Source organism: Canis lupus, chromosome 8 (assembly GCF_003254725.2).
Source record: "Canis lupus dingo isolate Sandy chromosome 8, ASM325472v2, whole genome shotgun sequence".
NCBI lineage: Eukaryota > Metazoa > Chordata > Mammalia > Carnivora > Canidae > Canis > Canis lupus.
The window spans coordinates 30681533-30708333 of NC_064250.1; the positions used below are offsets into that span (position 1 = coordinate 30681533).

At 41.9% G+C, this 26801-nt stretch overlaps 1 protein-coding gene and 1 long non-coding RNA gene across 7 annotated transcripts in view; one reads left to right on the plus strand and one right to left on the minus strand.

Annotated features, from left to right (window-relative positions):
• SAMD4A (sterile alpha motif domain containing 4A) overlaps positions 1 to 26801 on the plus strand; it is a 216675-nt gene that overhangs the window by 125268 nt on the left and 64606 nt on the right. For all 3 annotated transcript variants that reach the window (XM_049113199.1, XM_025443464.3, XM_049113200.1), the window contains exon 3: positions 3760 to 4278. In XM_049113199.1, coding sequence (XP_048969156.1) covers positions 3760 to 4278 — 519 coding nt within the window. The remainder of the gene's footprint in view (positions 1 to 3759; positions 4279 to 26801) is intronic.
• The window catches only part of LOC125755567 (uncharacterized), a 48913-nt gene continuing 26384 nt past the window's right edge, over positions 4273 to 26801 (minus strand). For all 4 annotated transcript variants that reach the window (XR_007412344.1, XR_007412342.1, XR_007412343.1 and 1 more), the window contains one exon: positions 4273 to 26722. This is a non-coding gene — a long non-coding RNA (uncharacterized LOC125755567). The remainder of the gene's footprint in view (positions 26723 to 26801) is intronic.

Consider the following 26801-nt stretch of genomic DNA (forward strand, 5'->3'; position numbering starts at 1 on the left):
CAACTCTTCTAGCATGATAATCTTTGTGTACCTTTGTGCTAATCTGCATCCCCCCATTCTGCACTAGCCAGGGGGACCTAAGGCAAATGGCTTGACCTCTCTGTGCTTCTCTGCCCTCATCTGTAAAATAAGGCTGTAAGACGACCTACCTCTTCAGTTTCTTAGGAGGATCAAGCATGCACAGTGCTTACAGGAGTACCTGGCACATAGAAAACATTCAGTGCCATTAGCTGTCAGTGTGGCAGCTGTAACTGCTGCAGGAATACCTCGACCCAGTAGTACACCTCCTCAGGAGGCAGCCTCAGCCTCACTTCCACATTCCTGGTAGTAGTGAACAAAAGTCACCATCGTCTTCCTGGCCACCCCCTAGTCCCACACCATCCAAGCCCTGTCCCGAGGTTGGAGAAAGACCCACTTCAGGCCTGGAAGGGGCCAGGGCACATTGTTTTCTTCTCCTCTTTGCTGTGCTTGTTTTGTCCTCTGGGTCCCAGGTTAATCCCTGGCAGAGAGTGCTTACATGGAGATAACATGTTTAGTTTGCAGTCCGAGTCCTATTTATGTTTTTTGTTCCTTTTTTGGGTGGGGGGGTGGCTGACCTTTTGCAGAAGGGTAGGCAACCCAAACAGGGAAGTGACCTCGCAGAAAGCTCGGGAGTTCCTCAACCTTATGAATTTTTATTAAAAGTTGTTCCTAAATTTTATTTCTAAACATACATTTTCCAGGTGTATAATAGTTACGTCTGCTCATTGGATTGGCATCACACACAGATATATCTTCCTCTCAGGACCTTTTGCTTCTTGCCAGGGCCTCTTTAATTCCTTGGGCTTGATGAATAGATTTTATCTTTATCCTAAGCATATGCATAATTAAAAACATGCTGGGTGTTTACTGAAAATATACTGATGGGAAGTTAGAACTGGCGCTTCCTCCATCTCCCAAAACTACTTGGAAGGCAGGCCATACCTAATGGAATGCAAGGGCTATCTTTTGTCAGGTGGCAGTTAGCTAAATATAGAGTCAGAGAGCCAGGAGGGACCTGCTGAGGTCATTCGTGCCCTCCTGCCATCCACTTTCCCCATCTGAATATCTCCTGCCCCATGCCTAGCCAGTTCTGCAGCCTCCAGCCACACATGGCTTCTGAGCACTTCAGTTGTGACTGAGTAGTCCAAGTTGAGATGTGATATCAGCAGTAATGTACACCCTGGATTTTGAAAACTTGATGCAAAGAAAAGAATATAAGATGTTTCATTGATAATTTATATTGATTATAAGTTAGATAATGATATTTTGTTTATTGGATTAAAGAAAATATATCATTGAAATCAGTTTCACCCCTCTCATTTCACTCTTCTTCTAATACTATAAAATTTTCAAGACCATATGTGGCTCACATTACATTCCTATCCAACAGTGCTTCCCTAAACCATCTATCTCTAGTCTTCAGGCCCCCAGGACAGAGATTATAAAGCCTTCTTTGGCGACTCCTCTAGGTCTTTTGTCATCCTGGCACTTCCTTTCTTCTCCACATCTCGTCTTAATCTCTGCTGTTTCAATTTGAAGACATGTACTTCAAATAGTTGACTGTTCGTTCATCTTCTTATGAAATCCTCAAGTTGAGCATCTCTTCATTATTGTTCAATTATAAACTCAGCCCCATTTTCTTTCACCCTTTGATTTTCCATCTCTTCCAACTCTGATATTTTTAAATGACCTTCCCTGGGCCATCTTTAGACTCTACATTTATTTTTAAAATTCTGTGTCCAGGGCAGCCTGGGTGGCTCAGCGGTTTAGTGCCGCCTTCAGCCCAGCGCCTGATCCTGGAGACCCGGGATCGAGTCCCATGTCATGCTCCCTGCATGGAGCCTGCTTCTCCCTCTGCCTGTGTCTCTGCCTCTCACTCTCTCTGTGTCTCTCATAAATAAATTTTAAAAAGAAAAAATTATGTGTCCAAAACCAACCAACATGGCTCTAATGTGAGCCCAACTAATACAGAGACAAGTAGAAGGCACTATTTCCACCATTGAGTACTTAGCCCGTCCTTTTGATACATTACCACACAAAAAGGGACAGAGGCTGTTGGTAACACTCGTAACTGATGAGGCAGTTGAGGCTTATACAGGCCAAGTAACCTACCAAGGTCCCACTGCAAATGAAGTGGCAGATCTGGGATCCATGCCCACGTTTGCCTGATTCCAGAGCCCATGTTCTTTCATTATATATCATGCCTTCCTTGCCTGATAACTTTGAATACAACCTCAGTCTTGAGGGGCCTTTTAGTACTTAGCTGATGCATTTGTAGCTTCTGGTCAACAATGACTCGAGCTTGTCCTGTTATGTTTGTGCCTCACTAGAACTGTGAAGCCCCTCTGCCAAATTCCAGAGACCCCTTTTCAACTCTGTGGATATTGCATGAAAGCCAGTAGGACTGTCCTGCCCTAGCGTATGTAGGGTAAGCAATAGGCCAGAGACAATGTCTTCTGGTGTCAGGAGTGACTTTTCAGGAAGAGACCTTTCTTTCCTGTGGCCCCAGGTTCTGAGGACAACTACCAGTTTCCGGAATAAGCTGCTTCTCAAAGGCCAGTCAGAGGCAGAGTACATTGTTTATCCTTGTTTAACTAAAGGCAACAAGTGTGTGTTTTGAGTAGAAGGGACAGGAGGGGATCCTTGAGAGTGTGTCACAAATGGATCTTCTCACGAATGAACCTTGAAGATGTGAAGTCACAAAAGGACAAATACTATATGATCTCACTTAGATGAGGTAACTAGAGTAGTCAAATAGATAGAAACAGAAAATACAACAGTGGGTGCCAGGAGCTGGGGGAGGGGAGAAATAGGGAGTTAGTATTTTAAAAAAATATTTAAATTCAATTTGCCAACATATAATATAACACCCAGGGGGAGTTATTATTCAACGAGTACAGAGTCTCAGTTTGAAAAGGTGAAAAAGATCCGGAAATGGATGGTCAGGGTGGCTGCACAATATGGTGAACGTCCTCCGTGTCACACAACTGTACACTTAAAAATGGTAAATATGGTGTTATATATACTTTACCATAAAAAAGATAACTAAACACATCTTCTCTACATAAAGAAAAATAGCTTTCTTATCACATGTGATCAGAGGTGCCACTAGAGCTAAATCTAGCTCTGAGATCTAGCTTTGGGGTCACAATGGATTTCTGAGGTAGCTTCTCATGAGAAAGGTACAGGCTTCCTTTACCGAGACGAGGGGAGTCCTTTCTTTGCCTAATTTCTCTGTCTAGGAAGTTTTAACCATATTCACCCAAATGCCTTTGCTAGGGTGTGAACCACTTTCCCAGAGATGTCTAGAGGAGGGAAAGCAGCCTTACCCCCAAGAAGCCAATGAACCTTTGACACCACTCGCTTCTCTATGGAAATGTTCTTATTCCTTATCCCCCTGTCCATCTGAAGGCGTGACTGGATTTTTCCAAGAAAGAACACTAAGCTGTAAATTCTGTTTGGTTGTACCAAAGTAGTTATAGGCTCTTTGGAGACCTGAGCAGGAATTAGATTGAGGTCCCAAACATCCAAGAACATTTGCTCTGTGCTTCGTTTATGTCACTGCCCCCTGACAACCTGGAGTCGGTTATCCAGTCTGATACATGGGCCGCTTTGAGGAAAAGACAGGCGGGATACATAGATGGAGACTCCAACCCGGAGGACTTCTTTTTTATAGGGTGGCGTTTGATGCCATTGTGGGTGTATTTGCTTATTTGCCCCGTATATTTTCCTTTCCAGGAATCATTAACCAATGGCAGCAGGAATCCAAGGATAAAGTGATTTCCCTCCTGTTAACTCATCTGCCTTTGCTGAAGCCAGGAAACCTTGATGCAAAAGTCGAGTATATGAAACTGCTGCCCAAAATCCTGGCGCACTCTATTGAACACAACCAGCACATCGAGGAGAGCAGACAGCTGCTGTCCTATGCTCTCATACACCCGGCCACTTCGCTGGAGGACCGCAGCGCCTTAGCCATGTGGCTGAATCACTTGGAGGACCGCACGTCCACCGGCTTTGGCGGCCAGAACCGAAGCCGCTCGGACTCTGTGGATTATGGGCAGACACACTACTATCACCAAAGACAGAACTCCGATGACAAGCTCAATGGGTGGCAGAACTCTCGGGATTCTGGGATTTGCATCAACGCCTCCAACTGGCAGGACAAAAGCCTGGGGTGTGAGAACGGCCATGTGCCCCTCTACTCCTCCTCCTCTGTCCCCACCACAATCAATACGATTGGAACCAGCACAAGTACAAGTAAGTTCCCCGGAAGCCCCTTAGCGCAGTCTGGTGTGGTGACTTGCTGCGTGTGGCATGTCCCGCTGAGAATGTCTGCTCTGAGCACCCCGTAACCCTGGGAGAGACAGGCTCATCGCAGTTGGCTGTGGGAAGGGGATCTCTGGATCCCACCTTTGTCGCTCTTTTTGACTCTGGAAAGATAAAAATGCTGGGCAGGTTAAACATGACTGATGGTCCAAATTTGGCTTGTAAACCGGACTAAAACCTTAAAACAATAAATAAGAGAGAGAATAAACGGTAAAAGGAGGAAACTTCCTGTTTCCACAAGTAGAAATACCTCTTACCCACATGCCTTTCGCCCTGGGGTTTTTGGATTTGCCAAGACACTGAGTTATGTGTGATTCTCTAAACCTGATTCTAACCCCTGGTTAACCAGATGCTCTTGTGGGATTTGTGCATTTTCTTTCTTTTTTTTTCCTTCTTTTTTTTTTCTTTTTCTTTCTTCCTTTTTTTTTGTTTTTTGTTTTTTGTTTTGTTTTGTTTTGTTTTTTTTGTTTTGTTTTTTTTGTTTTGTTTTGTTTTTAAATATATTTCCCCCTGGAATGTTCCCTCCCTTGCATTTTCTGGTTTTTATCCCCAGTTTGTTGGGGGCACTTTTCCTCCTGACCAGGAAAACAGGTTTGGCTAACTGAGAATGCCGCTCTGTGCTGTGGCCTGGTGTGAATGCTATGCCCTTTTCTTGCTCAGTCTAACTCAGGAGAGGCATGTCAGGAACAGCTTCGTGGAAGGGGAGAGCGGAGGACGGCTTTCTGCTCTTTTGACCACTAAAGCAAAGTACCCTGCGCACAGCTGGGACTAGGGCCGGGAGTCCTCCCTGTGGCTCCCCGCTTAGGCTGAGCAAAGTGACAAACATGCCATGGGCGCTTCTATAAGTGGCAACACGGGCGAGGGCCCCATCGTGAAACAGAAATCCTTGATGCTAGTTGCATGTGTCTGTGAATACAATGTCAGCACTGAGATAACTTTCTCGGGGGAAAGCTTTTGTGGTCAGACCTTACATGCCTGTCAACATGCAGGAACCCCCAATTAAAAGATCTGAGGGTATTAAGAATTAACAGTGACGGCTTCTTGGCCTCTCCCTCTGCTCAGATCTTTCAGCTAATGGGCCCTTTTAAATGGCTTTCTCAAATACATGGGAGTGTCAGATTATAACTACATTAATTGAAATAACCAAGGCAATGCTTAAGATACTGCATTCATAATGCTGCAACATGAGATTTTTAATTCTTTTTTTTTTATTTTTACATCAAGATTTCAATAACTAGTACATTTGGGGGGTTAAGTGATTATTGCATCATTACTTTATTATGTTAAGAGATTCTGGGGACAGTCTCTTTCACTGACTAGTAATCTAGGGAACAGTTTCACTAGCCTCTGTGTGACAGAGATTGGTGGCTGGGACAATTATTAAAGCAGACACATGCTGGATGACAGAGCTTTTTGGCCTAAGTTTCCTGGTCAGGGACGGAATCTAGTAATTGTTACAAAACTCTTTGATAGTTGGGAGAGATGCAAGCTTCAAGCTGCCTGCCCTCTCAAAACTTGGCCTTTTCTATTTTAAGGGTTGAATTTTATGTCATTAGTCTTGGGTCATCATATTTCTGTCTCTACTGATTTGCACATTCAGGCCTGTAAGTCTTGGCAAGATTAGTATGTTCAAGGTGGTTAGCAAGTTGTAGTCAGTGGAGGCTTTCATTTTTCACCGCCGCCACCCAGGTCTGCAGAGGGGAAGAAATGCAGAGATGAGTGTCATGGACTCCTAGATCTTTGGGTCCCTCTGTGGTATCGAGTAGAAAAAGACTTGAAGGTTTAACAAGATAACTAGGTTTATATATCTCAGGAAGACGAAAGGAGTTGAAGCCCTGTTTCAGAATATTGACAAAGAAAGCTCAGGTCTCTCTTCCAGAAAGTTTCATGCAAACACTTAGGCCATGTCAACACTTATATTTCAATATCTCTTTGACAAAACATTAATGTCGTCGTTTTAGTCTTCTGCATTGTCTATGGTGGTTAAATTGTGTTTGTCAAAACTGCAAACTTTTGGGTCATTCATTCACTTATACCTCTATCAAATATATCCTGAGCACCTGGGAGGCAGTTTGACAGAGTGGAAAGAACAAGGACTTTGGCGTCAATGCCCTGCTGAATCCAAATCACAGATCTACAATTTGCTAACTACAGCTTGGCCAAGTTACTTAACCTCTCTGAGCAAGGTCTTCATTTGTAAAATGAGAATATCCATGATATCCATCTCTGAGGGCTGTGGTGAAGGCACATGAAATTATATATGTAGATGCCCAGCCCCGGCCAGAGCTGGCAACAGTGTCTGCTAAGTGAATGAATACATGAGAGACAGTAGGAAGGACATCGGAGAGTAAAGTGCTAACACTGACACCCACAGTCTGTGCCCTCACCTGCATCTCTGATTGTCAGCTGATGAAAGCCCCTTTCCTGAGCCCTGGCCATGCAGAGTAGACGAGGGGTCCTTGACTATGCTGTAACTTTTGACCATTTCACTGCAATGGAAAATGTGTTGAACTAAAAGCTTCAGGACCTCTTCTACTGCACTGAAGAGCTAGCTACCTGTCTTCCTTCTTTCCAAATGGAAAAAAATATTCACATAAAACAACAAGATTATAAATCACAGTAAGAGAACTGAGATCAATTAGTGCTTCACATTTTCAAATTATCCACCACATTAATGACAGTTAATGAAAAGAAACTAACTAGAAGATGACTTCCTTACACAGTTTTTGGGTTTTAATCTTGGTGCCTTAGCATTCATGGCCTCCTCCATCTGTGGATTTTGCATCATCCAAAGACACTGCAGACACTACCCACTTCCTGAGTGCCCAGCACTGTGTTTGAGGCTATGAAAAATATAAGGAAGCTTAAGGAAAGTGATTCAATTTCAGGAAACTTATAACATAAGTGGAGAGAGAAAATATATCAGTCAGTCTCACAAGTAAAAATGAAATATCTCCCTTCAGGCAGACTAATCTGCAAAAACTTTACATAATAACCCATACATTACATAAAAGTGCAGTTAAAAAATAACTCCAATAGCAGCTGTCGGGCAATATAGGATTGTGTCGGCTGAACAGAGGGTCTGGACTGTAAGCACTGTGAATGTGTGAAATGAAAAGGTCCTTATGAACCAGAGGCTTAGGAAAGCATTTGCAGGTAATAGGGGATGTAAGCTAGGAAGCAGATGGCAGGAGGACCAAGGGTAGGGACATGCATTGTGAGCAACGGGGTGGAGGTTATAGTATGCAGGCAGGGTTGGAAAACAGTGAGGAAGGAGAGGTTTGTGAAGTTAAAAGAGTAGTAAGAGAAGGCAATAAAGTGAGGGAGGGTATCTGAGAGCTCTAAAGAGGCCAAGCATCACACTGTGGGCATGGCAGTGATATGAACAATGCTGTAGAGGGAATGGTCTGCTGTGTGCAAACCAGATGAATGACAGTGCTGAGTACGGCATCAGTGAGTTTCAAAGCCTCAGTTGTGAAGTAGTGAAACTATCAGGAGGATAAGAACAGGCATGGAAGAGAAGAAAGAGATGCTAGACATGTTCTAATAATTAGAATTGGACATACATTATTGATTCATTTATTTAATCATTCATTCACTTGGAAAAATTTTATTGAGCACCTACTATATGCTTAACCTACCTAAGGCACTCAGAGTGCGTCAGTGACCAAGCCAAAGATGCCCTCCCTTGTGGAGCTAACAGTCTAGCATATGGAAATTATATAGTATGTTAGAGATTGATAAGTGGCACAAAAATAAGAAGAGTAGGGTCAGGAGGATCAGGCCTAGGTGGTGAGGTGATTATAGTAATAAATAGGGTGATCAGGATAGATCTTGTTGAGAAGGTAACGTGAACAAAGACTTGAAGGAGGTAAGGGGGTTAGCCAAGTGGATGTCTGGGGGAAGGAGAGTCCAACCAGAGAAAAAGCTTAAGCAAAGATCCCCAAGATCTTTTCCCAGCTTATTGGGGAAAAGCAAGAAGGCCAGTGGCTAGAAAGGAGTGAGTGAAGTAGAGAGTGGGAGTTGCAGAGGTAACAGGGAAGGATAGATCCTACAGGGCACTGCAGGGCATTGCAAGGACTTTGACTTTTGCTCTCAGTAAGCCAGGAAGCCATTGGAGGGTTTTTGGCAGACGAGTGATGTGACCTGACTTACATTTTAAAAGGATCACTTTGGCTGCTGTATTAAGAATAGACTGTACCAGGGCAAGGATAGAAACAACAAAGACCGGTTAAGAGGCTATTGCAGTAATCCAGGCAAGACATTGCTGATTCTGACCAGGATGGCTGAGGTAGAAGAGAGAAAAATGGTTAGAGTCTAGATATATTTTGAAAGTACAGCCAATGGGATTTCCTGGCAAAATAAATGAAGAGTGTGAGGGAAAGAATTCGAGAATGACTCCAGAGTTTTTGATTATGCAACTAGAAGGATGGCGAAAGTTTCTGTTGAGTTTGAAAGTAAGATTGGGAGTGGTGTCTCCTGTGATGAATCTTTGTGCCCATTAGACAATGAGATGTCTCATAGGCATTTGGATGTATGAGTATGACAAGGTAGACATTTGGGAGTTACCAGCACATAGGTAGTATTTAAAGTTATGTGTAGATAGAAAGGAAGACCAAAGACTGAGGCTGGGTACTTCAACATGAAGACTGAAGAAGAGGATAAAGCATAAGAAACACAGGAGAAACCACTGAAGTCAGGAAAAACTTTATTGTTTTTTTTTTTTTTAAGATTTTGTTTATTTATTCATAGAGACAGAGAGAGAGAGAGGGAGAGGCAGAGACACAGGCAGAGGGAGAAGCAGGCTCCATACAGGAAGCCCAACATGGGACTCGATCCCGGGTCTCCAGGATCACACCCCAGGCTGCAGGCGGCGCTTAACCGCTGCACCACCGGGGCTGCCCCGAAGTCAGGAAAAATTTAAATGTGTGTGTCTTGCAGGGTGAATGAAGAACATGTTTCAAGGGGAAAAAGTGATTCGGTAAAATTCTGCTGATACCTCTAATAAAATGAAGACCCAAAAATTAACCACTGGATTTATCAAAAAGGAATAATAGAGATAAACTGGGAGTACTTCACACATGGTAGGCATTTTTTTTTTAAGATTTTATTTATTTATTCATGAGAGAGAGAGAGGCAGAGACACAGGCAGAGGGAGAAGCAGACTCCACACAGGGAGCCCGATGTGGGACTCGATCCTGGGGTACCGCCCTGAGCCAAAGGCAGATGTTCAACCACTGAGCCACCCAGGCGTCCCATGTAACCCATGGTACGCATTTAAGGGATGAAGAAAGTTGTGTTAGTGATTCAAAAAGATAAAAGGCAAAATAGGGAGAGAAACTAGCTACAAGCTCAATTTTGGATGTATGTTGACTTTGAGAAGGTGCTGGAACACTGAGATGCAGAAAAATGATGTTTAGAGGGCATTCAAAATGTGCATGATGGTGCCATGCAGTTTCAGAAGGAAGGGATCTGGATGAGACTAAGATTAGGAGGTAAAAACAAAACCCTAAGATAACAAGAATCAACCTATTTTCATCTACTTAAGCAGAGGCAAGAGTACCTTTTTTTGGTTGCAGATGTTAAATCACGTAGATCACACAGAACCTTTGAGCAGGACCTTTTCTTCCATGAGAAGGAGAAGAATGGGTTGGGACAGCTGAGAAATCAATCAAACATTTGAGTTAGCATCAAGGTGTTTGACAAGAAAGGGAAGAATGTATTTTTCAGAACCTCACTCTCCTTGTAAGGCTCCTCAGGGGTCTGGTCACTAAAAGCAAGAGTGTGCAGATTCTTCCTCATGAGCTCATAGGATCAGGAAGAACCAAGGTATTGGCTGCCACTGACCATTCACACAAGTCTTAGTCAACTTTGCTTTGGCCATTATAAGCAATTCCAAATGTAAGGTGCATGGAACTTGGCTGAGCAACTCTGCATTTGCTTCCTGTCTGAAGTCGGCTATAGAAAAAGTAAACCATTCAGGAAAAATACCTCCCCGTTTTCTTGAGATCCCACAGATTTCCCTTGTGTGGAGATCAGTGCCATCTCTGTTACCTCAGACCACCTTTCGAACCATTTTCTACTCTTTGCTGGCAGACTCGGACCTGGAAGAAAACTATGTTGCTGCAGTTACGGATCAAAGAAATTTGTTTCTATTCAAATCATTGCAATACCTGATTTTTCTTCACATTTTTTACATTTGGATTTGAAAACATGCTGCCCTTTGCTAGCTTAGTATGAGGCAAGAACTCAGAAACTTTGGGTTACAAAAATTATTCCAAAACGTTCCATTGAAACAGCTCACTTCTACAGTCTCATGGTACACTTTGGAACCTTAGTATTTCTTTTATTAGCCTCAGTTGATTCTTCTGAAATAAAAGCAATACCTTAAAAAATGTTGGTACCACAGATCATTAAAAGTAAATGAACAGTGATAGCACACAACTGCGTATTATTTGCTACATGCTGGGTACTGTTCAAATCTCTTTACATAAATATTAACTCATTTAATCCTCAGACTCTATGATGTGGGTCTTATGGTTATCCCCACTTGATAGATGAGGAAATCTGAGGCGCAGAGAGGCTCAGTAACTTGACCCGTGTCACAGACCAAAAAAGTTTGGATGAACTGGGGTTTGAACCCAGGCAGTCAAGCTCTGAGGAGACATACCTGTCCCTCTTTATCCTATCCTCAGGCATTGACTCAGTACTAGCTAGCAGACCCTTGTTTACTCTGACTCTGCATTTGTCCCCATATGGAACAGCCACCATAGCATCAAGAGTTCTCCACAGCACACAGATCTAAACCCCTGCCCAAATTGCACCCCAACTGTGCTCACTTTGCACTGACTCATGCACTGACTCATATATATATTTCAATGTCACCTCTTAGCATTCTGTGTCACAATTCTTGGTTGACATGTTTGCCTCCCCCTCCCAATCACAAACTCCTTGAGGACAAGGGTTGTGTCTTTCTCCCTCTTTCCCAGCACCTAGAACACCACATGGCTCGAAAAGTCACAGAAACTGTGGAGATGGCAATTTCCTGGCACACGTTCACCTGCCATTCTCCTGTGGCAGAGAGTCTCTGTTAGATACTGGCTGTCTCTTGCTAAGGCCAGATGTGGCCTCCAAATCCTCCTCAATATACCCCTCAAGGCAGCCGCTATAATTCAATAAGAGATGGCATGTGAGCTGAAGCCTGTCTGCCCACCCTGCCATAAATGTTTGCTGAACAGTAGGAACTTAATAAATTTCTGGGCTCACTAGGCAGATGTTCATGAAGTTAATGAATTTCCAAAATAAACGAGAAAACGTCCTTGGGAATTCACTATTTGGTGATAATATTGATCATTTAGCCTTCTGTCATTATCCTCATAGTGACATTTATCGTTACTCTTTTTTTGCGTGGCTTATTTTACCAACTAGGTCCCAATACTAACAGACTTTTAATAACACACTGTGATCGTGATTGTGGAGGTGGTTATATGAATTTATTCCTGTGAAAAAATGCACTAAGATTGCACACAAATTTGTAATGGTACCCCTCCGTACCACCCCAAAAATCTGTGTACAAAGCTGCTGAGTCAGGTCTATAGTCTCGTTAATGTTGATTTCCTGGTTTTGATAATACACTATAGTTGGATAAAATGTCACCTTGTGGGGAGTCAGGAAAGATGGGTACATGAGACCTCTCTATGTAGTATTTTTGCAATTTCTTGTTAAATCTATAGTTATTTCAAAATTAAAAGTTAAAAAAACTACTGAGGCACCCAGTGCCTGGATGTTGCTTGGGCTTTGGCCTTCCAGGAGCATGAAGGGTCTGTCCATTTTTGGGAACGATGGTTGCTAGGCCCCATAAAGCCAACACCTGGAAAAAAAACTACTCCAGCAGGCAAGGTGAGGAGTGAGGGTGATGTAGATCTCAGGGAAAGTGATTCCTTTGGGAACCCCTGATCAGCCACTGGGAAAAACCCCTCCAAGTCCATTGATTGACTGCTTCTGCCAGGGTCAGCTGCTTCAGAGATACCTGTTTGGTTCGAGGAATGCTTTGCCCTTTGCCCTTCACATTTTCTTACAAGACCAGCAGCCACTTTAAGCTATTCTAGTCAGCTTGCAAAAAATGATCAGAACCCAGATATTCAAGGGAAGGCGAGACACCACACAGCTTTATGTAGGCCTGACAAGAAGAGAGGTCTTGCGTGTGGCCTCTTGGAAACTGAAAAGGGCAAGGGATGCCTGGGTGGCTCAGTGGTTGAGCATCTGCCTTTGGCTCAAGTCATGATCCTGGGGTCCTGTGATCGAATCCCACATCAGGCTCCCCAAGGGGAGCCTGCTTCTCCCTCTGCCTGTGTCTCTGCCTCTGTGTGTGTGTGTGTCTGTGTCTCTCGTGAATAAATAATAAAGAAATCTTTCAAAAGAAAGAAAGGACATGGCCTACAGATCCTGATTCTTTTTCACAGGCTACAGGTCTTCCCCGTCCTAAACCACTAATGTCATATAAATAAATCTTCATGGAATTATTTTGTCTTTTACCAACATACTTTCTGGTTGGAAAATTTCTTCCTCCCCCAAACCTAGCCAACCTGGCATGTAACTGAAAAATTCCATTATTTCCTTAACCCCTCATTTGCTCTTCAAAGAGGTAACTCTAGTTGCTGTGCTTCCTTGGAGAAGCATTTATAACAGCTGGCATGATATATTTTTAGCTTCAGCTTCCTTTCCCTTCAGAGGAAACTTTTTTAAGCATGACACTGGCCTTCCTGATACTACAGTGTGAAGGTGGCTTGGTGAGATCTCAGAGGACCTGGTATTGTCACTACCTAATCATCCCCTTCGACGAGTCCAGAGGTTTTACAGGACTGCTCTTCCTTACCATGCTTCATGTTTATTTTCTGGGGCAGTAGTCAGAAAAACACTATAGTAAGCAAGAAGTCTGCTCGTTTATTGTGAGTCAGCAGAGATCCCACTGCTTGGGAAAAGTCAAAGGTTTTCATGGACTCCATATGCCTTGGGTCATGAGGCTGGGCCATCCGCCTCCTATCCAGGAGGATTTTCCTTAGACTCTAATTACAGTGAGGGTTATCAAGTGCTAGGTGAACTACAGAGGGAGGCAGTTGTGTTCTAATTCTCTACTGTAATTCAAAAATAGGATGGATTCAGGTTGGAATAAATGACTGAGACTGGACTAGCCTGCAAGAGGGAGGGAAGGAGGAAGAGATGAACAGCATGGCTTCTTTAAGACTTTCTTGAGGCCTGTAGTCTTATGATTTCTATTATTTCACAAGATTTAAAGTCATAGTCTAACAGTGGCTGCTCCATCAAAAAAAAAATTGGACAAGAAAACTTTTAATCTTGCACTTACTTTTTTTTATCTTTTCTCACTTTTAAGATTTCCAGGGACAAACTCAGGTTACACTGAAGAAAGATGTACCATGAATGTTGCTTAAATACACACAGACACACACACACACATACACACACATCTTTGACATCTTTAATATCAAGCAAATTAAACCCTTTAATTTCATGGTTTTAAGTGAGGGTAAATCTCAGTGGCAGTGCCTACTGGCAATTTGGGGTATATTTTCTGACTCATAAACACTGTGCATATCATCCTGCCTCCCCCATTCTCAGTATTCTACTAGGTAAAAGAAAAAAAATGGTATCTGAGTACAGGAAATCTCAGGTATAAGTCAGTTAAGAGAAGGAGATGGAGATGCAAGGAAGACGGGGTTCCAAAATCTGGAAAATGCTATATAGAGTTTTTGTGGATTGGAGAAAGGCCGAAACTCCTAACATACCCTAGAGTAATCATTCTTTGCCAAAAGTCTGGACCATTTCCATAGACGAGTTCCATGGCTAGAATTAGAGGAGCCAATGAGAGCACAGGGTTTGCTTTAGAGATTTGTTTCACAGCCAGCCTTGCTGAGATGCATCCTTTCAGAAAGGCCCAGCAAATCCATATGGAGCTAAAAGATTCATAACAGATTATTTTATACTTCAGTCTTCTCTGCACAGGAAAATGTTGCTGTGCAAAGGGAATTATAAGGCTAAGCAGCATGTTAGATATTCAAGTTTAGGGTATAAATGATAAGGCAGTGTCTGTCAAGATCAAGAATGGGGCTTCAAAGTCAGATGTTTGGTTTTCACTTGCAGCTCCTCCAATGACTAGGTATGTGGTGATGGCCAAGTTTTTTGGCCTTGATAGCTCCTGTCTTCATCTGTGAAATGGGAATAAATTTCAGTAAGAGACCTCTTAAATGAATTGATCAGGATTGGTAGTTGATGTGTTGATTGTAATAGCTGTTTAAAACAGGGAATCATTTTTTAAAAAAGGAATAAGACTGTAAATATTAACTTGAAGTGTGGATACATACATTCATCTGCTGTTTTTGTATAGAGTAATGGACCTTTCTTTGAGGATAGGTTCCTGACTGTGGCTGCTCTTTGTCTTTCCTGCATAATTCATACCCATGATGCATTATTGTCTGTGATATCTTCAAAATGGAAGCAAGAATTTGAAGACATTTGCGAAAAAACAATCAGTTGTTTCTGGATGGTGGTTTTTTTTATTTTTTTTTATCATTTAGCTTATAGTTTTCTCGGTGAATTCAACAGTAGATTTTTAAGCGAAACAATGACTATTTCTAAAGCATGTAACAAAGTTTTGTGCAATTAACTCTTATAATTCATATGTCATCATTTGTATACTTTTTAAATGACATTATTACAATAAGTACAACTGGCATAAACAGGTTTAGGAACAAGGTTCAGTGGATTCTTGGTACACCTGCAGGTTCTAGGGTGGGAGCAGAAGTGCACAATTTAAGATTTGAGGAGTTGATGTATCGGGGACATCAGGAAGTAGGCTAAAGGGAAAATACTGATTGGTCTAGCAAGTTGGTTAAATGAAAATGAGTTGAGAGCTACTTAGGGTTGTTGTGAGGATTTAATGAGAAATGTATGTAAAGTGATTGCCAGTAGGAGATGCTCAACAAAAAAATAGCCCTTATTATTATTATTTCTGCCCTGGTTGCTAATGTGGATACAGTAAGGGTTGCTACTTTTCTCCAGGCTAGGCCTTGCAGTAAATGAGGATGGAATAGGCTCCCTAGGGCAGCCCTATGACAAAGCTCTTCCTATATGCTAAATTGAAATCAAGATGCTTTGACTCAGCTCCATAAAGAGCTGGCCTTCCACAAATATCAGTATTCCCATAAGAATTGTTCCAGTGATGTATCTTACTAACTGACTTAAAATGGACCAGAAAAAAGAAAAAGTAAAGAGTAAGGTAAAAAAAAAATTGGTTGTTGCTTCCTTGGGATCCATTGCTAACAGGAATAATTTTTTTAATCAGTGATAAATGTAAGGCTATTATTCAAATTTATAAAAATGATCCTTAAGGAAAAGAATTGGATTTGTGAGAGACACATGAGGCCACACACACAGATACAAGCCAGGAAAGTATGGCTAGTCCCAAGAGTTTAAACCGTCTGGAAGAAAAAGAATGTGCCATAGTGAAAAGAGCAGCAGGTTAGGGAAGTCACCTCACTTAAGAGTGTGTGATCTCGCACTGTTGGGTACTCCCATATCTTCACAAAGACACCAGGTTGGATGACCCCTAAGAACCCTTGTTAGTTCTTTCATCCTATGCTTCTAAGGTAGAAGCTGATGAGTACACGTTGCTGTTACATTGAGGTGAGCAAGAGAAAGAGGATACTATGCCACCTAACGTGCTGGGCTGGTATAAGAGCATCGGGGCCTGCCTGCCAAAGCCAGGGGGAGGTTCCCCGGCTATACTCGGCATTAACTACACGCTTGGTGAGAACCTGATAACGATTTCAGTTCCTGTCATTGTTGAAAGAATGTGAACACCAGTAACTGCTACCTGGAGTGTGGAACTGAAAAGTCTGGCAGACAGGGGGTGCAGGAGAACTACTTTTTACTTTACCTTTTGAAGTGAGTATCCTGTTCATGCCATGTATCACCTATTAAAAATAAAAAAAGATATAAAATGAAAAGGATAATGAAGATGTTGGTGAAGAAAAAGGGAAAAAAGATCTCCTAAAAGAAAAGGCAGGGTAATTTAGCCTGGAGTTGTAAGGCCAGATAGGGAGTGAGTTGATCATTTAGAAGGATATTAAAGTGTGTTAATAGGAAAGGCACAAAAAAAAAAAAAAAAAAGGAAAGGCACTATCATGAGTTCCTTGGTCTCTGCCATATAGAAGGAAAAGACGATTGGCAACAATTCTAGCTAAAGATCTTGGTGATGATGAGACCCCAGAGCACATTACGATTACAAATGTGGGTTTGCTATCCTTTCTGGGTTAGAGAGAACACATCAGAGGATCGACGGGTTCAGTTGCATGGCACCTGCATCACAGGCCACCTGAGAGCCACTCTTGCTTTGTGATTGTGGCATCGTCTTGATGAGATTCTTTGGGGGAGAAAAGTGGACTGTTTGAAGATTCTTTGTTTTCAGAGATCTGGTAAACATTTGGCATATTACTGGTCTTATTCCTGTGCCGTTAAGTCAAATATTTCCACAATGGAAGTGGGCATGTTACACTTTGGGGCTCCGCATCCAAAGCTATTACCCATTTTGTATTAACACACACACACACACACACACACACACACACACACCCCAACAACTTTTGCAATACCTAAGTCAAAATAAAATTAGACATGTCTCTCTCAGTGCCAGTTCTTGAGGAGCAGTCTCTGAGTGGCATCAGTGGATGGCGACAGCACCTGACACTATCTCACAGAGCCCAGAAGTTCAGCTTCTCAGCAAAAGAGGGATAGTGGTGGCAAGGATTAAGACACTGAGCATACTCTTGTAATCTATCACTAGTATCAGAGTGAAGCATAAGGGAGAGAACATACCATATAGACAAGTCTCATTTACAAGGTGGGTATATTCTTCAAAGTTGCCTGAAATGACCTTTATTTGAATCAAATCATTTTTCCATCGACTAAAACCATGATTTGGGGTATACATTATCTTGGTTTCTAATTAATCTTAATTGGCAGGAACTCTTAAGATCAGGTTAAAGTCCTCAGTTCCTGTGATTTTTCTATCAAAGTTAATAATCTATAAGTATTTTAAGATAACAAATTACTGAAAGGATTTTATGGGGCGATTTTTTTATTTTTTTGGCATTGTGTATAATAGTCCTCTAGTCAACTGGAATTCTTTAGGTGACTTTTTTTTTGTTTTGGTTTGCTGTCTCTAACAAGTCACATTTGTATGCTGTTGGATGGGGGGCAAGGGGTGCCCACCTGGGCTAAATCCCACCTGGGCTGCATTTCTAAATGCAGAGAGTGCAGTCTTTCCCAATTCTTTAAGGAACTAGAGACAGAGCTTGCTGAGGAGTGATGTTGACAGAAGGGCTTGGCTAGAATAACGCCTGAGTCTGTATCCACTGGGTGCAGTGGGAGTACATTCAAGACTGCGGCATGCCTGGGAAGTTGGAAGAGTTGGGGATAGTCATTAGGCCTCAGGGAACTAGGCTGTGAGGAAGGGAATTATTCACATATGTTCGTCATTATCCAAGAAATTATTCTGTGCCTGTGATATTGTTTTTAACTGCTAGGTTTAGCCAGATAATTTAAATATCCCAACTGAATGTTCTATATTACTCTAAAAGCCAGAGCTCACTGTAAATATAATAATGGCATCTTTGGGTAAAAATGACCACATGTGTGCATTTGTTGACTTTTGGCATCGTAGCTCCAAATCCCAAAGTGCTGTGTGCTCAACTTCAAAGTCAGGGTTTTGGTTCCTCAAAGTGTCTCTACTTGGGGTGTGAGCTGAGAATGTGATTAAGGCTAGCCAGTCCCTAAGGCTGGATCTGAGCTGCAGATCCTAAACTCAAGGTAGTTTGGGTGCACAGCTCACTGTTGTTAAGGAATAAGAGTTGTCAATACTCGGAGAGGGTAGAAGCCTTGGAAGCAAATGATGTGTTGCTTGAAGGTTTTCTTTTCAATCTATGAAATTTGTGAAAAAGAATTGGAAGCTTTGTATGGTCACAGTCCTTTCCCTAATTTTCTGTGGGTGATATCTCTCTCTCTCTCTCTCTCTCTCTTGCTAGAGACAGCTGCATAATTTTTATCTGCTTTTAGAGTTATTCTCTTGCTCCTCTTCCCCCCACTCAATCTGTATGCAGTTCCGAGAGCAGGCTAATTATGGGGTACTGGAGAAGCAGTTGCTCAGAGAAAAAGCTATCTTTGAGCATTCAACTGGGACGGCTTGATGCCGAGGTCACACTCGTGACCCTCTCTTCATTCACGTCCACGCGTCTGCATGGGAACTGCCTTCCATCCTTGTGCAATTGCAAGAACAAACTTTTTAGAAAGGTCAACACAAGAAATAAGTGCTTGCTCTGAAATGACAGAGCGAGCAGATTTCATGTTTACCTCCTGAGTCTTCACTCTGGAAAGATGGCCACAAAGTGGCCAAGAGAAAAGAGAAGTTTCTTTCTTTAACCAAGGAGTTGGATTTTTGGCTGCCCTTGCAGTGGCTTAGGAGCAAGATGCTTTATCCACTCAGGGGTCAAACTCTCAAACTGGTATGACTCCAAGCAAAGGGGCTGCTAAAATTCCTTGACCCAGGAGATTGCTTTTGGTTGCAGGTTGGTGTTTATTCAACTGCACTTCATCATCTTAAGTAAATGGTTTACTTCCAGAAATCTTCCTACCCTGTGACCACTCTGCCACTCTAAATGGTATGGACTGAGAGAAACAAAGCACTTGAAAGGGTAGTTTATTAAGAATCCTGATTTTGGAGGGAAAAAAAAAGAATCCTGACTTTGGGAAAGAAGGATGCAGAGGAACGCCTTTTTTGCCTCCCTCTTTTAGATCAGCTTAACTCAGCCCTGTGGAATCATCCAGATTGGCAAAGATTTGAATGGGCCCTTGGCTGAGCCATTGAAACTCTAGAAAAAAACCTGCTTGATACCCATATTTCTCTTCAACTTAATGAATCTATAGAATCCCAATGCCAAGCCTGCCCCGTTGAAACTTTGGTGGAATTTCCACCTCAAACCAGTTCATGATGATTGTGAGGAATCCCTAGAAGTTCTAGGCCTGTCACAGAGCAGCATTGGGGGATCTTCCTTTTGTGCTGGAGAAATTTGTTTCTAGGATTGAAGGGAGAATTGGGGCAAATGACCCAACACTTCTCAACATTCCCTCCTTTGTTATACTCTGGGGAATTCAGGAACTGGCACTGGTTGCACAGATCTGGCAAGGTCGCTAATATACTAGGTTACCGAATCAGAGTCCAGAAAGATCTCAGGCAATATCAGTTATGGTTCAGAGCACATGCTTTGGAGTCAGACCAACCTGGGTTTCAGTCCCAATTCCACTGACTACTAGCTTTGTGGCCTTGGAGAAATGCCTTAACCTCTCTTGGCCTTGATTTCCTCATATTACAAAGAGGGGACTAATCGTCATCCATGAGTGATTGTGAAAGCCGTCTGAGTGTTTTTTTCTTGAAGATATTGCTCCTGGAGACTTCTAGCATCCTACTTCAGCCCCGGTCTAAAATCTTGTTCTTCATTTTTTTTTTTTTTTAGTTAAATTTAAGTAGGCTCCACGACCAATGTATACCTTGAGCTCACAACCCTGAGACTAAGAGTCGTATGTTATACTGACTGAGCCACCAGGTGCCCCTAAAACTTGTTCTCCTTCAGTTCTAGGAATTTTTTTCGAATCTTAAAAATATTTTCTTCTCATTCATTCTCTGCATTCTCTTTTTTAGGAATTCCTTTTAATCACATAATAGCTCCTCTCTAATGATCCTGTGATCTCCTTAGCTTTTCTTGTCCTATTTCCATCTTTTTGTTCTGCTTGCTGGATGATTTCTAAAACTTTATCTTCCAAACCTATTATATAAGGTTTGATCTCTGCTATCACATTTTCAAATTGTAAGAGTTCCTTTCTTGTTCTTTGCATGTTCCTTTTCTTATTGCATACTGTTCTTGTTTCATGGGTACAAAATCTTTGCTAAAAGCCCTGAAGATGTGACAATGAGTGTTGAGTGTTAGAGTCTTTTTGTCCTCCCAACACTGCTTCCTTATAGTTTCTTTTTCTCTTTGTTTTGGACCCTCTCAGGTGAGTCTTTTCATTGAATGGGAAGGCAGTAAAAACTTATATGTGTGCATTTTACCACAGAGAGATCAGGTAGGCATGTGGCCTGGCTGCTTTTGTTGGGGGTTCATACAAAATACCAGTTATAATTATTTTCTCAAGGACCAGTCCATTTCCCCTAGAGAAATCCTTTGTCTCTTCCTGGAAGATTTAGGCCTGGCTGCCAGGGTTCTAAGTGCTTTTAGGAGAAAGGTGCTAAGATGATAGTCACTTGGTTTTATGGGGTAGGGGAAAAGAATCTAAGGGTCTTCTTGTGTCTTAGATATACTTTCTACCAGGACACCTGGGTTACTTAGTGGTTGAGCATCTGCCTTTGGCTCAGATCATAATCCCAGCGTCCTCGGATTGAGTCCTGCATCGGGCTCCCTGCATGGAGCCTGCTTCTCTGTCTGCCTGTGTCTCTGCCTCTCTCTCACTCTCTCTCTCTCTCTGTCTTTCATGAATAAAGAAATAAAATCTTTTTTTAAAAAAAAGATATACTTTGTACCAAACCTCCTATTTTGGCCCCTCCCTGCATCCCTGCCTTTAAAGGTACCTGGTCTCTGAGTCCAGAACTTCTTGGAACTTCTGTAGCATGAATGGTCATACTTCCCCTCCCTGTGGACATACATGTCACCTTTCTTTGGTCTCCCAAGTCAGTTATCCCGTGTCCTTCTGTTTCCAGCTTCCAAAATATTGACTCACTGTCTTCTCCTGTCATCTCTCCTGAATTCTTTTCCTTATGGGTTTATGCGTTTGCTGTCATTTTAGTGCGTTTCCAGAAAGAACAGAAGAACATCTGCATCAATTGGAAGTCGATTTTAATTTGTTTACTTGTTTATGATCAGTCTCCTATACTTGAATATAAATCCCAGGAAGTCAGGGGCCTGGTCTTGTTCACTGCAGTATTCCTATTGTCTGCAGTGCTGCCTGGCATATCACAGATGTTGAATAAATACTTATTGAATTAATGTATGCATGAATGAATGACATGTAATGTAGATCTCTTTGTACAGTGCCTATTTCCCACTAAAAAATAATATCTTACCCATAACTATTTCTATCTTTGAGAATTAGGTAGTGAAATAAAACTTTATGCTACTCATAGCCATTGATTTTAAATGGAGATAAATCTGCTTTTTTTTCTTAAGTTCTTTATTTACTTTTTAAAAGTAATCTCTATACCCAAAGTGGGACTTGAACTCACCACCCCAAGATCTAGAGTTGCATGCTTTTCTGACTGAGCCAGCCATGCACCCCAAATCTGCTTCTTTTAAATTAAAATCTTTAATGGGGACCATCTAAAATATATTTTCCTTGGCCTAGAACTTCCTATTCAAACTTGAACTTTTCCTAATAGTGATCTTCCTACCATAACTTGGGATAACTAATAGGATATTGGCTGTTTCTGTTAAAGCAAGGGCTGCATTTGGATGCTAAGAGCCAGGGTAGAAGGATTCCTGGAACTTGAGCTCAGTGTTTCTCATTTACGATGAAACCTTCAGCCGGTCAACCATCTTCCCTCAGTTTCCACTGTCTTACTTGGGGACTAGACCATGGAGACAGAAATATTGATTAAATGATCCCTAATGGTTTTTTCAGGCTCTAAAATGAGTTTCTGCAGATCTACTAATTATAAAGTGTCAATGAATAATAAATAACCAGCTTTAAGGCCCAGGTCAGACAATAGTGGCATCCCAGGGGAAATGCGCAATCTTTTCAAATGACAAATCAGTTGATTCATTAGATAATTAGGTATATAAATGATGGCTTCTAGGTCTGCCTACATATAGATATCCCAGCTGCAAACCTCTGCATAAATTTATTGTCGTAATTAAAACCATGAAATTAAAGAAATACTACTCAAACTGATGAACGGGATTAATTGTGGTAGGGACAGAAGTCTTCCACAGGTGAAGACTTTGATTAAAGAAGGTGTTGCTTTTTCTAGTCCACAAACAATATTTGATTTCACATCAGTGGTGGCAATCTTTCTGACCAGTTAGGCAAAAATGAGAGGGCCCAGTGGCACGTCTGGCGTGGTGGATGGCTAAACAGTGTAGACAGCTAGTAGGAGAAGAACAGATGCTCAGAGTGCCCAGACCTGGAAAATGCTGATACAGTGTGAAGATGCAACAGCCCTGGTTCTGGAAAAATCCCGATGCATATGATCGATTTTTGGAGGTCCCAGTTCTTTCTGTGTTTGGGTTATACTGTTTATGCTGTTGTAAAATCTGTAGTTCTTGGCAGTTGGGTTCTGCAGTGTATTAGTCTGGTGCTAAAAGAGGGATTATCTGTTTTCCATCACAGATCTATTATTCAGTTCTTCTTTATCAATGACATTGATATGAAGACTAACCGCTGATATAATATGAATGACGAAGACCAAAAACATCAAGGCTGTGTAGTCTTAGCTTCAGTATCAACTTTATTGAGTGGCCTTGGACGGTTGCTCTATCTCTCTAAGCTTCGGATTCTGTAACTGATAAAATGCGGCGGGGAGGGGTACAAGGAGAGGAGAGTAGGGTGCGCATTAGATGATTCCTAAATCATATTTTTAAATTCCCTTCCTGGTTTAAAGTTCTGGAATTCTGAGATAATTAGGGAGTAAATAAATGAGGAAACAAATTGCAGTATTATACCTTCTGATCTCCTGAAAATATTTTTGGAGGAAGATCCCAAGAAATGTCGCACCACCATTAAAATTCCATCAGGACCAACTCCACTGGGCACCTAAACAAGAGCAACATCTTCTTTTCAATAAAACGTTGGCATTGCTCTTGACCAGTTCTCCTGAGGTCTTGCCTCAGGAATGAAAAGTTCTATATCTATCCCTTCAGGCACCTGGTGAGGCAGTGTTCACTTCAGGGGAATCATTTTTGAAGCATAGCTTTTCCTTTAGGGAAACATTGTGGTTATCTTACTTCTCTGAAGGAAAAAAAAAAAAAGAACTAGGTTGTTTCTCTTAAGTCTGGGGCTCCTCCAGCATTTAATTTAAAATGAAAAGATCCTGGTTTGGCTTTTCTATGCAGATGATTGCCTGACTCTGCCCTCAGACCACCCACACAAGACCAAAACCATAAGCTTTGTGAGTCATTTGGGGAAAGCCCAAATGGAAAAAAGATACTTTCCGTGTTGTTGAGCAGGTGATTTCTAATTCAGTTATAGGGAATCTTCATGCCTCTCAGATTCATGGATTTTAAATGATTGTATGGAATAACTAACTTATATCCAAGGAAACAACATGCACATTTATTTACCATGGAAGCAAGAGAGAAGAGCTTTTTTGACTTTCATAAATATCCTGCTACTGTCATTCTAAAATGGAGGGCCGGGATTCAGAGAGGCGCTTGGTCCTGGTATATTACCGCCTCCTCAAAAACTCTCATTAGTCCTTGAGATACTGTGGTGAATTAATTGAAATTGAAATCATCTAAAATGTTTACTTTTTTCTGTGCTTCTTCACCTTCATGCAAAGTGTTACTTAGAATATTAGCACTGCCTTACAGCTCCTAGCTGCTGTGTGCTTCTCACCATAGCAGGTGGTGGCTTAATACAGAGTAGGAGGTACTGATTGCATCTGTGCAGCCCTGTCTCCTGTTATACTCTCCTCAACATCTGTAGCCCTAGTGGCTAGTACAGTGCCCTGTGCATAGAGATACTCGGTGTTTGTTGAATGAGGAGGTTAGCTTAAACTCTTTTCCCAGGAAAGGAACAACTCCCTTTTCTTTCATTTCAAAAGCAGTTTTCCACATATCATCACAGTGGGTCTTTCTTGATCATCCTTTCTAGTGCCCAGCATATGCTCAGCATACAGGGCAGATGCTTAGCAAATATTGGATGGATGGATGGATGGATGGATGGATGAGGATGAAACAGGCAGCATGAATGAGATCCCCCAGCAACTCTGGAAAAGTAGGTAGAAGAGGTATTACCATTGTTAGAACTATATTCCACATAAGATCCTGAGACACTGAAGAGCCAATGGACTTGGTCAGGGTTTTGGAATTTAATGTTCACGTTAAGAATGAGAGAGACTAAGGCTACAAGTTTTTTCTGCCACAAGAAGCAGTGGAATGTTGGTCATAAGAAGGCAGGCTTGCAAGTCAGAGAACCTAGATTTTGAACCCCAGCTCTTGCCCCTTCCTAGCTGTCTGATCTTTGACAAGTTCTGCACCTCAGCTTCCTGTCTGTAAAATTTGTCTTGGGACGGGATGGAGAGAGTGGAGTAATGATAGAACCTACCTCCAAAGGCATTAAATGAAGACTACATGAAACAACGTATTTCTATCTGTACCTGACAGTGTTGGCAAATGGTAGCTGGTGCTGCTGCTGTGCTCATTGCCATGTGGCCTCTTCTTCAGAGAATGAAGATGGTTCTTAAGGATGGGTCTTTTAAAGATTGCATTTGGGGAAATGACAGTATAGTACTCCCAGCATGAGGCCTGGGGCAGGTGAGAAAGAAGCAGAGTAAGGGAACAGGGCTTTCATTCATCCAGTTGCCCTTTCATGAGATCCTAAAATGTGCGGGGCGGGGGGTGGGGGGGTGAGAGCATTGGGATGAGCCAGGAGTGGGGAGGATGATATAATTTAATGCCTTCCCTTTACCAAAACCTCACCTGTGGTAAGCAGCTGGCAGATGCTTTACCCTGACACCCTTGGCTGGCTGTTCAATTGGTATTACAAGACAGACTTTTAAAAACTATGCAGAAATGAATAATGTGGGGAAAATACCTTGTCCAAGAAAGGCACTGCATAAATATGCTAATAGCATTATAGAAGGTTGACTCAGGGAGGGGCTGAAAGATCATCCACAGAGCTGTAATGGCTTTTTCAAATGTTGTACCCTCAGCTTTTAGAGCATGGAACATGGTGGGCATTTAAACACATATCTGATGAATGAATTAATTAATTCACCTAGTCCATTCCCTTGTTTTGCATATGAAGAACCCAGTGTTATCCAGCCACATAATAGGTTCTTAGCTTGAATTTCTAAATATAATAGAGGTACTTAGAATTTTCAATAAGGATGTTAGGCAATCAGTGTTGCTTACTAATGTCAGGACAAAGAAAGAGAGTGTCTCATGAGGAGTTCTGGGCACTGAAATCTAATGATAATGACGATGATTCACATGCCCTGACCCTCCAGAAAATAGAAATGAAATGTGAACGCTAAAATGTGTGAGAGGAGGGGGGCCTGGGTGGCTCAGTGAGTTAGGCATCTGACTCTTGATTTTGGCTCAGGTCATGATCAGAGGGTCACGAGATCAAGCCCTGCATTGGGCTCTGCTTGAGATTCTCTCCCTCTGCCCTTCCCCCACGTGCATTCTCTCACTCACTCCTCTCTCTATCTCAAAAATAAATAAATCTTTTTTAAAAAATGTGTGAGAGGAAAGGAAAAACAAAGTTGAGTCTGAATCAAAGGAAGAGGATTCTGATTAGGGCAGAGAAAAGTTTGTCAGTGTAAGGATTCTGGAAGAGCAAGGAAGATACTTTTTGTTATAGACCATGGTGGAAATTTATCTCTTGAAAATCTGTGAAACACCAGCAAGTAATCAGAGTATTTTTCATACTATACGTAAAAATGCTGAAAATTATCCATGAATGTCATCAGATTGGCTAGTACTTGAGTACTTCCATTAGCGGTGTTGGCTTACATCTGAGGTATTCCTACTCAGAAAACTAATAACTAATATTAGTTTGCAAAACCCTTTTATGTACATTAAATGATTTGACTTTGTCCATCAGTCCCATGATGTATCCTTTGATATCTAACATTGGGGGAAACTGAGGCACAGGAAATTTATATGACTTACTACCCAAATCCCAAATTCTTCTCACTTCAGCAGGCTGCTTTTTTGTGCAGTTGATGCCTATCCCAACATCAATAGAACAGGTGTCAAGCCAGCAGGTCAGAGCTGGCTATATATATAGGCAGTGTATCTTTACCTTGGATATGCACACAAATCACCTGTCTTCTTAAAATCAGATCCTGGTTCTGTAGGTCTGAGGTAAGGTGGGAGAGTCCATCCAGCCTTTCTGAGAGGGGGGAAAGATTCCCAGGTGATGCCAGTGGTGCTGGTCCATGGATCTAGAGCACAGTTTTTGCTGTTTGTGAATCAGTTATGCTTTCACCAGCAGAATTTCCAGACTTAGAAAAAAATGTGTTTAAAGCTTTCTGCAGCTTATTCATGTTGAGAGAGGGCCTCCAGCTGACCCCTGATCTTCTCTTCCTAACCTGCAAGAATGAAATGGCCACAGTAAGAAGCAGGCACTATTATTCAGAGTGAAAATGTGTGTGTGTCTAAGGAATCTTC